Source organism: Lepus europaeus, chromosome 7 (assembly GCF_033115175.1).
Source record: "Lepus europaeus isolate LE1 chromosome 7, mLepTim1.pri, whole genome shotgun sequence".
In the NCBI taxonomy this organism is placed as follows: Eukaryota; Metazoa; Chordata; class Mammalia; order Lagomorpha; family Leporidae; genus Lepus; species Lepus europaeus.
This window is the reverse complement of record NC_084833.1, coordinates 82,727,574-82,742,634: the sequence shown is the minus strand read 5'-3', so window position 1 is coordinate 82,742,634 and position 15,061 is coordinate 82,727,574. Positions and strand designations below refer to the sequence as shown.

General features: G+C 51.8%; 1 protein-coding gene across 1 annotated transcript in view; it reads right to left on the bottom strand.

Moving 5' to 3' along the window:
* PANX1 (pannexin 1) overlaps positions 1–15,061 on the bottom strand; it is a 48,494-nt gene that overhangs the window by 15,780 nt on the left and 17,653 nt on the right. Inside the window, exon 2 of the mRNA XM_062196885.1 lies at positions 1,612–1,751. Within this exon, the coding sequence (XP_062052869.1) occupies positions 1,612–1,751 (140 nt within the window). The remainder of the gene's footprint in view (positions 1–1,611; positions 1,752–15,061) is intronic.

The window sequence follows — 15,061 nt, the reverse complement described above, 5'->3', positions numbered from 1 at the left end:
CTGATTATTTCTGAGTGAGTGCTGAACACCGTATGTGAAAAACCACAGTGAGAATTTCAGGCTCTGAATGGAAGGATTTGTTTTTGCTTCTGGTAAGTGGGTGTCCTAGGGACACTGCTGACTCCAGACCTCCACTCACACCAGGTGGCCTAAGCTGTGCCTACCACTACTGCTAGCAGATTCCCCCTTCCTCAGTCAGGGGCGGCAGGGTAGAACTCCAGCACTGGGACCCTTGGCCTGAACCCTCCAGGCTCCCTTACCCAGGAAACGCCACCTGGACGCAAACCTCTGCATTTCTTCCTGCTATAAAAGTTTCACAATCACTAACGTCCCTGCCAAGGCTTACGCCAGACAATCCCAGACTGGTATGTTCCTCTTCTGCGAATCTACCAATGTCCAGCCAAGAGACTGATTAGAGCGCTCTGTTCTCCTAAGCTACTAAGACACATGGACTTAAGCTGCAACAGCATGGGTTTCCACTTACAAACAAAGTTGTTCAAGTTCAAGAACAGTGCCCATTCATACAGCAGATCCTTATTGTTCATTCCCCGGCTACCAAGTTTCGCAAAGCCAACATAGGAGCCACCTGATACTCAGGCTGGACGTCAAAGTGACAGGCCTGACCCGAATGAAGGAAGGAGTCACTATCGGGCATCACTAGGCCACATGGCCTGCAGTGAACACGGGGGATACAGGCTGAGTCATAGCACATGGAAACGGCTCTTCTGAGAAAGAAAGATGCTAACTGCGAGTTCAGGAGCAGGTCAAGGCAGAGAGAATCAACAAAGGTCAGCCTCTGGCTTTTTAGAAGTGAAAGTGGTGTTTTCTCAGCAGGTGACAATAGCAGAAGATACACCCACTTCTATTTTGCTTCCATGACAGATAAAAGAAACAGTGATTGAAACAAAGTCATTTTCATAAGCACAGAGAAGACCTAACGGAGTCTCCGAGTCTCATCGTTATCTAAGGGTTTTCTTCTGTACAAACTCACCAGCTGCAGCCCAAGTCCCTCAGTGCCCAGCCTCAGTGCATCCCCCACCTACACCCCTCCCCTTGCACGCGTGCACATGTACATACACACACCCCATTCCCGTCCACAGAGCTCCTGACCCCTGCTCCTTCTCCCTTCCCTGCAGTATGTGGATCCAACAGAGAGCAAAAGAATTTACTCCAAAAGCCGTGCTGCAGCCAGCACTCCCCGGAGTCCTCACTGGGCTCCTCAGTGCTCCAGCGGCCCACTGGCTCAGCACCACTCAGTCCCTGCTTTGTCCAAGACTCTATGTGTGTCAGCGAAGACACCAGCCAAGAAGCCACGCTGGAGTCCTAGCTCTGCCACTCCCATGCTCAGAATGTACTGAGACCCCAAGAAGGGCCACACAGCCTGCTGGACTTCAAGGGGGAGGTACCTGCCATCAGAGAGCTAAGCTCCCAAGAACACCTCCATTTCCCCAACTGCTATACAAAAGGGCCAGACTAACCAACCTGTTAGGCTGCCCCTGACTTCAGCCTGCTGTGGTTTTCTGGCCTGAGATGCACCCCTGGCCAGCAGTCTCTGGGCCTCAGTTTCCCCAGCTGCAAAGTGAACCGGCTGGATGTGCGAGCGCTTCCTACCTTATGCAGCCACAGGGGCAGGTTCCCAGAATCGCTCCGCAGGGACTCCTTCTGCTGGACGGCAGCCCAGCAGTAAGAATCCACGAAGGCGGCCTGACGCCAGGAGAAGGAGCTCGGGGAGAAGCAGCTTATCTGTGTACCTGAGAAGCAAACAGATCATTCGGATGAATGAAGGCGCAGTTACCCACAGCCCTCCCATCCCGCCAAACTGCCTCGTGGCTTTGTTTCTAACAAATGTCCTCCAGCTCACACGGCACGAGGACAGGAAGTGGGGGCATTAGCGAGGACAGAATACAGGCACACACACAGAGTTCACATTAAAACTGAACTGGTTTTCTGGCCCACACCGGTCATGTCCAGAGCTGGGGCTCAGTTGGGGAAAACTTGTGAAAAGTGGGGGTGGTGTTCTGGTACAGCAGGTTAAGTGGCCGCCAGCATCCCATATGGGTACCAGTTCAAGTCCTGGCTGGTCCGCTTCCCAGCCAGCTCCCAGCTTATGCACCTGGGAAGGCAGTGGGAGATGGTCCCAGTGCTTGGGTCCCTGCCACCCATGTTGGAGATCAGATGGAGTCCCAGGCTCCTGGCTTTGACCTTGCCCAGACCCAACTGTTGTAGCCATTTGGCGAGTGGACAAGCAGCTGACAATCTCTATCTCTCCTCCTCTGTTGCTCTGCCTTTCAGATAAATACATCTTAAAAAATCATCACCAAAAGAAAAAGGGTGCAGTGCAAGACCCCAAGCATCACAGCACGTGAGGTGAACGTGGGCAGTGATGGTTCAGGCTGGCGTAAGGACTGGGGCAGGGGCAGAATAGGGGAGGGGAAGTTGTCCCACTGTTGGGCAGGGGGTCTGAGGAAGAAAGGCAATGCAGGAAGCCGGCCTAGAAAGGAGTCTATAGAACAGAGAAGCAAGGAATGTTCAGTCTAGGAGAGAAGGCAGAAGAAAGATTTGGTTACAGATCACTGGCAGCAAACCAGCATTTTCCAGTCTCTAGGAATCAAGATGACAGAGGCCAAACTGCAGCCCAGATGATTACACCTGGAAGGCGGATGCTCAAGACATGGATGGTCCCAGGGGACGCTGGGGGCTCTGGTCTCCCTCGGAGCTCTGCCATGAACCTAGCTTTCTGGAAAGGGACCTGTGACTTGCTTTCCTCTGCAGCACTCTGCAAATACTGCTGTGATGTTGGTCAAAATGATACCTGCAAGACTCTCTGTGCTCCTGATGCACAAGAGCCATGGCAGTGACCAGACCATCAGGACCGTGAGGCCCAGGCCAGAGCCATGCCCTCCCTTCTCACACACACAGGCAGTGGGGCTAGCACCGAGCCTCCCCCAACCCAACCCTGCTCCCCTGAACCCACTGAGATCCCATGGGATGTGTGTGCCACAAGTCCAGGGACCCACTACAGGCACACTCCCTCCCACTTCCTATGCTTCATGGAGAGTGCCAGGTCCCTAGGCTCTGCCACTCAGAGCTGGGTGACTCACAGCTGGCAAGTCACTTCCCTTACAAAGCCGAGGCACTCCAGAAATGGAGATGACATTAACAACCACATTACAGATTTGTTATGGTGACAAAATAAACACACATATATAGTCACTGCAGCACTCCTACAGCGCCGGGTTCCCACCAGTTGCTCGGTAAGTGTTACATCTTTTTGGATGACATAATGCGCAGTTTCGGGTATTGCTGTAAAGATGGGAGTGGCAGACATGCCCACCACCTACCCCCTAACCCCCACCCTGTGAGAAGGGACAGTAAGAAGCCATCCAGTTGAACTGCCCTAGGCTCTGGCACAAAATGAGGAGGAGGTGATCTTTAACACCTGTGGAAGGAGAGGGACGTGGGGGAGGGGCTTGTCAGAACAGATTCCTGTGATGGGAGGGGTGCCTGGGCAAGACCCTGGGCACACCTTCCTCAGCAGGTGCCTTGACCCTCACAGCCATCGATCAAGAAAGTTCTTCTGGGGCTGGCGTGGTACAGTGGGTTTAGCTGCCACATGGGGCATCTGCATCCCATACTCGAACACTTGGTTTGAGTCCCAGCAACTCCATTTCCAATTCTGCTTCCTACTAATGTGCCCGGGAGGCAGCAGATGATAACCGGAGTACTCGGGTTCCTGCTACCTGCGTGGGAGACCTGGAGGGAGTCCCTGGCTCCTGGCTGGCCCAGCCCTGGCTGTTGCAGGTACTGGGGAATTGAACCAGTAGATGGGAGATGTCTGTCTGTCCTACTCTATCACTCTTTCCTTCAAGTTAATAAACCTTTCAAAAAAAGAGGCCGGCGCTGCGGCTCAATAGGCTAATCCTCCGCCTTGTGGCGCCGGCCCACAGGGTTCTAGTCCCGGTCAGGGCACCGATCCTGTCCCGGTTGCCCCTCTTCCAGGCCAGCTCTCTGCTGTGGCCCGGGAGTGCAGTGGAGGATGGCCCAAATGCTTGGGCCCTGCACCCCATGGGAGACCAAGAGAAGCACCTGGCTCCTGCCATTGGATCAGCGCGGTGCGCCGGCAGCAGCGCGCATACCGCGGCGGCCATTGGAGGGTGAACCAACGGCAAAAAGGAAGACCTTTCTCTCTCTCTCTCTCACTGTCCACTCTGTCAAAAAAAAAAAAAAAAAAAAACCACCAAGCTCTGAAAATGCATGATTATTTAAAATGAAAAGATATCTCAAGGGGAGCCCGTGAGGGAGGGCATAACAAAAACTCTCCAAACACCATAAAATGTACAATGACATTGGTAGTTCTTGCCATCCTGCAAGAGCTGAAGCGAGAGCAGGGGTTGAGTAAGACATTTCAAGATCTTTTCGGATCTTAACTTGACTTCTTGCATTTTTGTAAGAAATAGAGGAGTGGACATTAAGCTGGCAGTTAAATGATGCTTGCAGTACACATCAGACCCACATAGGCTTGATACCCCGCTCTGGCTCCTGACTCCAGCTTCCTGCCAAGGTAGGCCCTGGAAGCCAGCAGTGACAGCTCAACTATTTGGGTTCCTGCCACTCATATGGAAGGCTAGATTGGGTTCTAGTGCTCAGCTTCAGTCTTGGCTCAACTCGGGCATCTGGAAGGGAACCCATGGATGGTAGCTCTGTCTATCCCTCTGCCTCTCAAGCAAACAAACAGGGTGTTTGGGATGGCCCAGGATCTCGGGGATACCCTCACCCTGTGCTTGCATCACTGTGGCTCTGTTCAATGTTTCCCATGTCATTCACCTGCCAAGGCTCATGAGAGCAGCAGCAGACACACAAGAAAGGCAGGCAGTCCCCGGGTTATACACAGAGAGCTTCTGATAAGTTCATCGTTAAACTGCTTGCTTGGAAACGCCTATCAGTCATAAAAATGAACACTGCCAAGATTTCACCTGCCTGGCCCAGAATGTTCCTAAGGTTAAGTCCTCACGGTGCATGTATTCAGCAACTACTGACATTTTTCTATAGGAAAAGATGCTTCAAATTCTGGCTTGGGATCTCAGGAACTGTCCGCAAGGCAGTGGTAGAAGCTCCTGGCACAGAAGTAATAGACATTTCCTGCTTTTACAAAGAATGAGAGAAGTAACTGAGTCAAGAGATACTGAGACTGAGGGCCAGCTGAGTTCACAGGGAAAGAAATGTCAGAAGGCAAGACGGGGGCAGCCAGTACTCACGGGACACCAACTACTCCTCCAACCATGAGCTCACTGAGATCTCACAACCTTCCTGTTGTCTTTTCTCTGGGAGGAAACCAAAGCGCAAAACGTCTCAGGAATCCCTACCCAAGCTAGTGAATGGCAGCACCAGAATTTGTAGCCACTCATGGTCTCCTTGCACACTCCTCTCTGGGCCAGTCTCTCCAGCAAGTGGAGGGGTCCAGGGAATGGGGTTTTGACAACATGGGACGGGGTGGGGAGGGGCACGGTGGTCTGAGCAGGTGGTTTCTCCAAGGAGCTAGGAGGGCGACAGACAGCAGCCCAGGAAGGGTCAAGAACAAGCCAGGCAAAGAAACAGATCAAACACAGGTAATTGATCTAGGTACCCCCAGGCCAGAAACAGCACACAAAATCCAGGAAGTCAAGAGGCAGGCAGGGGAAGGAGCCGCCACAGGGGTGGGAGAAGGCACAGCAGGAGGGTGCAGGGACTGCAGCCCTACACGGCCCTCCAGGGTGACAGCACAGCCTGGCTCCAGGGCACTGCATCGGGGCGGTCAGCTGCAGCGTGGGGCTGGGCAGCTCCTGACTCACATGCCCAACACTACTTCCCCACCACCGACCTCATTTACTCCTCAAAATCAAATCAGGAGGCACACATACCTCCCAGTGAGGCATTTCCTGCCTCTCCTACCCCACCTGCCTAGCCCGTGGATAGATCATTCATCCTGCAGCTCCACTCTGACACGGACACTCCCCCGGCTTGCCGTCTTTCACTGGTCCTCCAGTGCCCAGGGTACAAACCCAAACCAATGCTCCAATCCAACACACGACTGCTGTGGCTTGTTCAGGCCTACACATTCCCAAATCTGTGCCTTTCCTCACCCTATTCCCTCTGCTCAGAAGGCGGTCTCTCCAATATTTGCTAATCCGATGCCCCATCCACACCACATACCTCAACGGCCCATCTTTCAAAACCCAGCTGAGAGGTCACCTTGGGCACGTGGTTTCCTCTCCACTGACCTCCCCTAACAGCCATAAGGGCCACACAGAAATCACCTTAAACCACACCCAGAACTACCCACGCATGCCTTAGCTCCTCTAGGAATATCAAGTCTTTGCAAAATCAGACGCCATCCTCTATCAAGTCACCAATATTTGCAGGTGCTGCCATGTTTTAAATTAAATCATAAACACCCTCTCAATCAGTGCTCAGATACCCCTGTAAGCACGTACTGCACAATCCCCTGGTTGACAAAACAGAGCCTACGACAGCCTCCAGCCAGCTCCTCATGCCACACTGTGACGGCTGAACAAGTACAAGATCATTTCTAGGGAATGGCTTTCATGAGACAGGCACTGCCCGTCACAGCATGCAGAAAGCAAGGAATGCCTGCGCGCTTTGCACCAGAACGACAAAGAGCAATACCTGCAGCTGGCCGCAGTGCAGAGACAGTGTCCGACCAAATATGACGGAAGACCACGAGGCAGAAACTCTGCTTGCCGCCCGGGGAAGCACTGCGGCAAGGATCGCACCGCAGCCGTCTCCCTGCCCACCCTCCCGGGGCCTGGGTGCCATCACTCCTTCCTGAGGGGCAGCCCAGGCTGCCCTGCTGCTGCCTAGAGCCGTACCCATGACTGCACAGGAGAAGCAGGACGGGGCAGCCAGGGAGAGCGAGGAGCAGCCAAGGGTTTCACACTGGCACTGAGGTCACATGGGGTCAGCACTCTCTTCCTGCCTGAGCTCACCCAGAGGGGACTCTGGCTCCCCTTCGCTCCTGACTGTGTTCCTCTCCCCACAGGCCCAGCCCACAGGCCGGCAGTAGGTCTCCAGCACTGCTCCTGCACCGAGGTGCTCCCCAGAGCTGTGGGCTAACAAGGGAATCAGGCCCCATGGGGAGTTAACAGAACCCATCCAACCCACACCATAAACGCAGCCACCAGCCAGCTGGGAGAAGTAGAGAGGCTTCCCAGTGAGGCAATTCTAAGCTGCAGTAACTGCCACCAGGAAGAGGCTGCAGGGGGCAGCACCCCATGCTGTGCACTTTGCCCTCCTCTTAAAGATGAGGAAAGAGAAGCCCTGAGATGGCATGGCTCATGGGCAGCAGAGCCGGGCTCCTCAACCAGGCCCCCACGTCCACCTTCCGTACCCAACAGAGAGGAAGCAAAAGGCACAGGTCACTGAACAAAACTGGATGAGAGACAGGGCAAGGAAAAGCTAGAAGCCAGGAGAAGTTTTTGTTGTTGTTGTTGTTGTTTTTTAGAGGAACAGTAAATCCTGGCATTGTTGTACTGGGAGGCACAAAAAGAAAACCAAGAGTATAATAACGAACATACCAACTATAATCATTAGAATCTAATTAGAAAAACAGTCCTACTTCACCTCAACGTAAACTATATACACACAGCCTCTCTCACACAAACAGGACCTAGACAGATCATAACACAACCTATAAACTTCAAAGTTCTAAATGTTTTTAATCTGAGAGGCAGAGAGACAAACAGCGAGTGACAGAGCAAGCGAGAACGCATAAGAGCACCATCCTACCTGCCTGTCAACACCTACGACAGCCAGCACTGGGCCAGACGAAGGACATGGGGATCCAAAAACACAATCCATGTCTCCCCCATGGGTGGCAGGAATCCAACCTGAGCTGTCACCACTGCTCCCCGGGTGGGCAGGAGTAGGAAGCTGGAATCAGGAGCCAGGCCTGGACTGAGCCCAGGCACTCCAACGTGACACACAGGTGTTCCAACAAGCAGCTTAACTACTGGGTCCCACCGTGCCCACCTCATGGCTGTATACCAAGGTTGACAAAAAATGTGAAAACTATGAAAATCCCAAGTTCGATGAGAATATTCATACAAAGAAGACCTGCAATGCATGGGATAGACATGAAGAGATGGGTAAGGGTCAGCTCTTAAAAATAAACATGGGCCAGATTTGTGGTAGATTGTGACACCGGCGTCCCATATGAGCACCAGTTCAAGTTCCAGCTGCTCCACTTCCAATCCAGCTCCTTGCTAACACAGCTGGGAAAACAGTGAAGATGGTCCATGTACTTGGGCTCCTGCCATCCACGTGGGAGACCTGTATGGAGTTCCATGCTCCTGGCTTCAGCCTGGCCCCAACTCTAGCCATTGTGGCCATTTGGGGAATGAATCAGCGAATGAAATATACCGTGTGTGTGTGTGTGTGTGTGTGTCCCCTTCTCTCTGTAACTCTGTCATTCAAATAAAAGAATCCTTAAATCTTTAAAACACGCACACAGAACAAGCACTCACAAGGATGAAACAGGTCTGAATGTACTTAAAGTAGCTGTGATCCCCACACAACAAAACTAAATGAAGTATTGGGAGACACCTGCATTCCAGTTTACTGCAGCACTGTTCACAATAGCCAAGATATGGAATCAACCGAAACGTCCAACAGATGACTAGACAGAGAAAATGTACTACATAAACACAATGGACACTACCCAGCCATAGAAAGATGGAATCCTGTCATCCGCAGCCACATGGATGGAGCTGGAAGATATTGAGTGAAGGTAGCAGGAACACAAACATGGCAAGTCTCCATTCATTTGTGAAGGCTAACAAAGCTGACTCACCAGCTAAGTCTGACTTTTTAAGAGCACACATCACGGCTAACACCTGTGCCTTCGCCGAGATGGGCGTAAGCAACTGTGACTTCTGTTGACGTCCCAAGGAGTCTCAGCTGCTTCACTACCCATCCCCTGTTGTACACAGCAACAAACACAGCTCAGCATGCTGGGATGAGTGGTCTTAGGTCCCCTCATACAGCAATCCTCTCACCGTATGGAGACAGTTAACATGTGTACCCATCTCATGGATGGGCCAGGATATGTGATTGGGGGCCCTGAAGCCAAAGGGAACAGCCAGCCAAGCCGGTGAGCCTCAGAGGGCACCTGTGGGGCTGACTCAATTCAGTGAACAATGGTGTCAACCAAACAGCCTGCAAAGCACAAGAACAGGAGTGAAAAGGAAGCTGGACCGAGAGACAGTCACAAGGAGGTCTGGGGCCAGGCTTACACCCCGAACAGACGAGGGAACCCAGCGGCACCGTGAAGAGTTCCTCTCCTGTGTGTTAAGCCCAGTCCTTACCACACCATCCGGAACGTCTACACCACACGAAAGAGGAACTTGCAAAAATCTAATGTAAAACCTGACAGCTGTTTTCCATGACCAGGGGAAGGAAAGGCCTAAGAACTCAGTGGTCTATTAAAGACACAAGTATTGAATGTATTTATTCTTAAAATGCTTGTCACCTGAGAGTAATTAAATCTGACCTCAGAGGGCTTTGTGGCACAGAGGGTTAAGCCTGTGCGTGGGATGTCAGCATCCCATATCACACTGCTTCGTTTGAGTCCCTGCCACTCTACCCTTTTGATCCAAGTTCCTGCTACTGAACACAAGAGGTAGCAGATGATGGCCCAGGTACTTGGGTGCCTGCCACCCACATGCGAGATCCAGATAGAATCCCATGCTCCCACCCAGTGCAGCTTAGTGTGGCCATTGGGGGAGTGAACCAGCAGATGGAAGACCTCTCTCTCTCTCTCTCTCTCTCTCTCTCTCTCTCTCTCTCTCTCCCCGCCCCCCCTTCTCTCTGCATTTCAAATAAATCTTTAACAAACTTAACTCAAACATGCAGGAAATTATAGAGAATAGGACAGACTCATAGGAGTTTAACACAATATTGACATTGTGCTGTACTGACCTCATTTTTGAACATTAAATATTTCATTTGGAAAATGTTTTCGACCTACGGAAAAGTTATGAGAGAATTACAATGACCTCCCACATACTTGGCAGTCAGAGTCAGCCACTGCCAACACTAGCACACACCCTCGCTCCATATATACAACATTCTTTGTTTTCTGAGCCCCTTGAGAGTGGAGAGCTCATGACCCTTTACTCTCAGGAGTGTGTATCTTGTAAGAATAAGGACATTCGCTTAAGCCAGTGCAATTACCACGTATACACACACTCTGACGCAATCTGTCACGTCTATTTAGATTTCTGACACTATCCTCAGAGTCACTTTCTTTTTCCAGCCAGGAGCCAATCCACCACCACATGCTGCATTTAGCTGCCACCTCGCCCTAATCCCTTCTGTCTTTCTCTGTCACTCATATTCCTAATGTATGGAGAGCACAGGCTCTCAATTCTGTGCAACGCCCTCAACTTGGCATTTGTCTGATGATTCTCCACGCCCTGATCCAAGGGCCGCACTGTGGCAGGAACCCCAAGGTGGGGCTCCCCGGGAGACACCAGGTGACAGAGTCCACCATGACTGGCGATGTCACCTGTGGCAGTCATTTGGTTCAAGTGCTGTCTGCCAGGTCTCTCTGCTATAAAAGTGCCTCTTTCCTTTTGAAGTAAATCTCTGGGGAAACGCCTGAAGACTGCACAATGAAGGTGCCATGCTCTTATCTGGTGGCACAAATCATTCTCATGCTGGAAATAACAGCCACACATGAACCAACACTGATCACCGTGAGCTCTATACCAATACAGAACCACCTCTTCAAAGGAGAGGAGTATTTACTAAACACAATGATGAGCCAGGAATCTGATGCTCTCATTCAATCCAACAAAAGAAATCTGAGAAGTAGCATCATCGTTCCCATTTTACAGATGAGGAGATAGAGGTTAGGTGATACAGCTAATTCTGGGTCAAGTTAAGATTCAACCCTGAGCGTCTGGCCATGCACTGCCCAACACTGTGACACCCTGGGAATCAGTGACTCAGGTAGAATCAGAGCATGCAGCCAGGTGGAGTGCAGACGATTAGGCACTGCAGATGGTCAGGCCAGCCAACACCCAAGCGGCAGCAGGAAAGGGCCAGCATCAATCTCCCCAGCATTTTGTACCTCAGCTCTAAGCCCAAGTTCATCAAAAGTGTCACTAAAACCTAGAGAGCCTACATGACCTGCAGCTGATGGCTGGTGTATGTGGATTTTACCCAAAGCACTTCATGCTCCTTCAGGGGGCATTAGAACAACTGATGACAGGGAGGAGGGGACAGAGGGGGACCTATGCCAGGGAAGAGTCAGAGTCAACTAACAACATCAGCAAAAATGTCACAACAGGATCATGACGTGTGCAGCAACCCTAGATGGGCCACGCTTCCACCATAGCCAATGCATCTGGTCTCCGTGTTTGCACTGGAAGTGGGTTGTGGAAGAAAGCAGGCATGATCCCAAGAAGGTGTGAAAAACAAAGATGCTACAGGAAAAAAGGTGGTGGGAAGGTTAACGGAATGATTTAAGGCCAAGGGGCAACTGGATGGATGCCTTTAGGTAGAAGAGTTAAAGCAAAATTACTGCTACGAGGGTCTTCACTGACACGGAGACCTAGTGGATCAAATAATATGGGTGTCCACGTAGATATGCAGGAGAGGCTTCAGCCTAAGGGAGGAAAGTTGGGTAAATCTTCATTAAATAGGGGTCCTGGGACCTTTTATTCTTGAATATTGCTTTTAAAAATATCCCATTATATTCAACAGGCAAGAAGTGTTCCCGTTTCCTAGCAAGATGATTAAGCTCTTTGGACTTAACTCTCTTCATTTGTTAAAACCTCACAGAATTCCTACGAAGATTATGGGAACTGTCTGCCACCATGCCAGCACGTAGTAGGAACTCAGTAAATGGTGGCAATGATTTTTAGTTCTACGAGTCAGGGACCATGGTAAGCACTGCAGACACAAGGACATAGGATGCCACTATCACAGTGCATGTACAATTAAGTGGCTTAGGAGCCAGTGTTGTGTCGTAGCGTGTAAAGCCACCATCTGCAGTGCCAACATCCCATATGGGCGCCGGTTCGCGTCCTGGCTGCTCCATTTCCCATCCACTTCTCTGCTATGGCCTGGGAAAGCAGTAGAAGATGGTGCAAATCCTTGAGCCCCTGCACCCACATGGGAGACCCAGAGGAAGCTCCTGGCTCCTGGCTTCAGATCGGCACAGCTCCGGCTATTGCAGTCAATTGGAAGGTGAGCCAGTGGATGGAAGACCTCTCTCTGTGTAACTCTGACTTTCAAATAAATAAATAAATCTTTAAAAACAAATTAAGTGGCTTGTCTGTCTGCGCTCCTACAATTCTGGGCCCCAAGCACCATGGAAGTGGGCCTTGGGTAACTTGGAACTGAAAGAGGCCACAGTGTGAAACTAGATCCAACTTTGCTAAGTCCTTTAATACCACCTCTCCTTCAAAGAAGCCTTTTAAAAGCTAGCTTTTGTAGCTCCTGCAACAAAGAGACCCTTTTGTGTAAGAGTTGGCCTTGAGGACCTATATTCAGTTCCGAATCAGACTAGTGACTTGGACAAAAGGACAAGAACTTAGGAGGACTGTTACTGCTAACTGGTCATGAGACTCCTTTGCAAATACAAGGCCTTTCTAAACAGGCCATCATGTCGTTCATGTGACAGACGCAGAAGCTAAAGTGGCAAGTGCTTTCTTTTCAAGGAACCTTGAAAAAGAAAAGGAACTTCCAAGATTTCCATCAGAGTAGGGTGCTTGAGGGCACGTGGCCCTTGTGCCAGCAGAGACAGCCAAGGACTCTCACAACCCCAAGGGCTCCATTCTTGCCACTTCTACATGAGGCATGAGAGCCCATCATCCCCACGCAGCACAGAGCTCCGCAATGCTGAGCTCAACCCAAAAGGTACTCACTGGGCCTCTATCACGTACATGGTACCCTATGCAATGCAGCGGGGGAGGGCATGGCCCCTGCCCTGCGATGCTTACAGTCCAGTGGAGGCGACCAGCAATAGAAACCACTAATGATAGTTGATGGGAACGCTGCACCGGGGTAACGGCTGAACCATGGAAAATGTTCGTATTCAGAGAGAGAAGTGCAGGGAATCTGGGCTGAGGAAACAACACAAGCAAACTCCCTGTGTCTTTAAAGTTGATAGCCAGGGGCTGGCGCGGTGGTGTAGCAGGTAAAGCCGCAGCCTGCAGTGCTGGCACCCCATATCCGCCAGTTCAAGTCCCGGCTGCTCTACTTCCAATCTAGCTCTCTGCTATGACTTGGGAAAGCAGAAGATGGCCCAAGTCCTTGGGCCCCTGCACCCACATGGGAGACCCACAGGAAGCTCCTGGCTCCTGACTTTGGATTGGCTCAGCTCTAGCCATTGCGGCCAGTTGGGGAATGAACCAGCAGGTGGAAGACCTCTCTCTCTGCCTCTGCCTCTCCTCTCTCTCCGTGTAACTCTTTCAAATAAATAAATAAAATCTTTAAAAAAAAAAAAAGAAAAAAGGAAGTTGACAGCCCACTTAGGGCAACGATCAGGTCAAGGTTATTCTGGGATCACACGCCAGCAGTCCAGACTTGATTCTGTGGCAAAGGCAAGGAGACTCAGCAGGGCGGAGTGGGGTGTGTCCTCAGTGCTGTATGTAGTCTGTGTACCTGTTCCTGATGACCTGCAGCACTGACTCGGGGAGAGCATGACCGTGACTCCAACAGAGCAGGCGCTGGCCTAGCAGGAATCCAAGAAGCTGGGGAAGGGTGATCCCACTGCAGCAGACTAGCTGCCTCTCGCTGGGGTGCAAGCTTACTCTACGCTGCTGTCCTCGGGGCACATAACAGGAAAAGGGCAGAGGGTGCACAGCCTGAGAACCCAGGCTTTGGAATGCAGCTGCACTCCAATCCAGCTCTGTGCACCCCTGGCACACACTGCATGGCCCCTGAGGGCCCCAGTTCCTCACCTGTCAAGGGGCCCACCACCACGATCAAGGGCGTGTTCGGCTGCTCACCTGCACTGAGTGCTATCCATGCTCCAGGACCTACTCCAGGGCCCCTCACATGAGAACTCCACCCAGTTCCCACTACCCTGGGACTCCATTTCCTGATGAGAAAGCTGAGGCACACAGAAATCCTGCCACTTGTCTGAGTTCTCACAGTGAATGGGTGACAGGCTGCATCAGGGAGTCTGGCTCCCAAATTCCTGTCTTCCCCACTGTTTCACTGACTAAGCGTACAGGTGCACGTGAGTACTTCCCCAGGGGACACCTACCTTTGGCTGCTCCCCTGCAGGGCCCTCCCAGCATGCAAGCTTCTTATAGGCCCTCAGCAGACACAGCTTGCTGCTGGGCCAGGTAACAAGGGCCAACTGCTGGGGCCCACCCAGCAAGACCCCACACCCAGACCTGGCCCCCTAAACTGACAGGCAGAGCCTTATCCCTCACCCATTCCCTGTGCCAGGCCTGGCTTCCAAAGCTACCAGGGCGCCCCCAGGGCAAACCTGCCCTGGCTCTTCCCCATCAGTGCCAGCTTCCCCAGGAAAAGAGGGAGGTGCTGGGCGTGCCTGTGCAGCTCCCAGCAACAGTTCCTGATCCAGGTTTACAAAACGCCGGCCCCAGCCAAAGTGCCGCGGCAGATCCCAAGGCAGTCCTGGCGGAGCAGACCTCAGAGCACACACAGCAAGAAAGCCTGAACTTACAGCAGCAGCCCTGAGCTAGTCTCCTCCTCTCCCCATCAAGTATTTGGGAGAGAGTTCAAATGCCCTCAGCTAAGAGCCCTACGACTTCTCCCTGGATGAGCTCTCAAGTGCGAACCCTCCAGGGTCCTCCATGACCAGATCTCTGCCCCTTCTCCGATCTCTCTACACCGCTCCACTTCCGGTGCCCGACAGATTCTTCTTTCCGTTTCTCTGACAAGACCTGCCTGTCTTTCCCTAAGAGACGCAGCAATGGGTCACTTGGTTAAGGTGGCATTTCCTAAGCCATCCTCATTACCTCCGACCAGGAGAGGCTCCCTGGAGGGGGCACTTCTTCCAAAGCACTTAGCACAGCTACAGTCC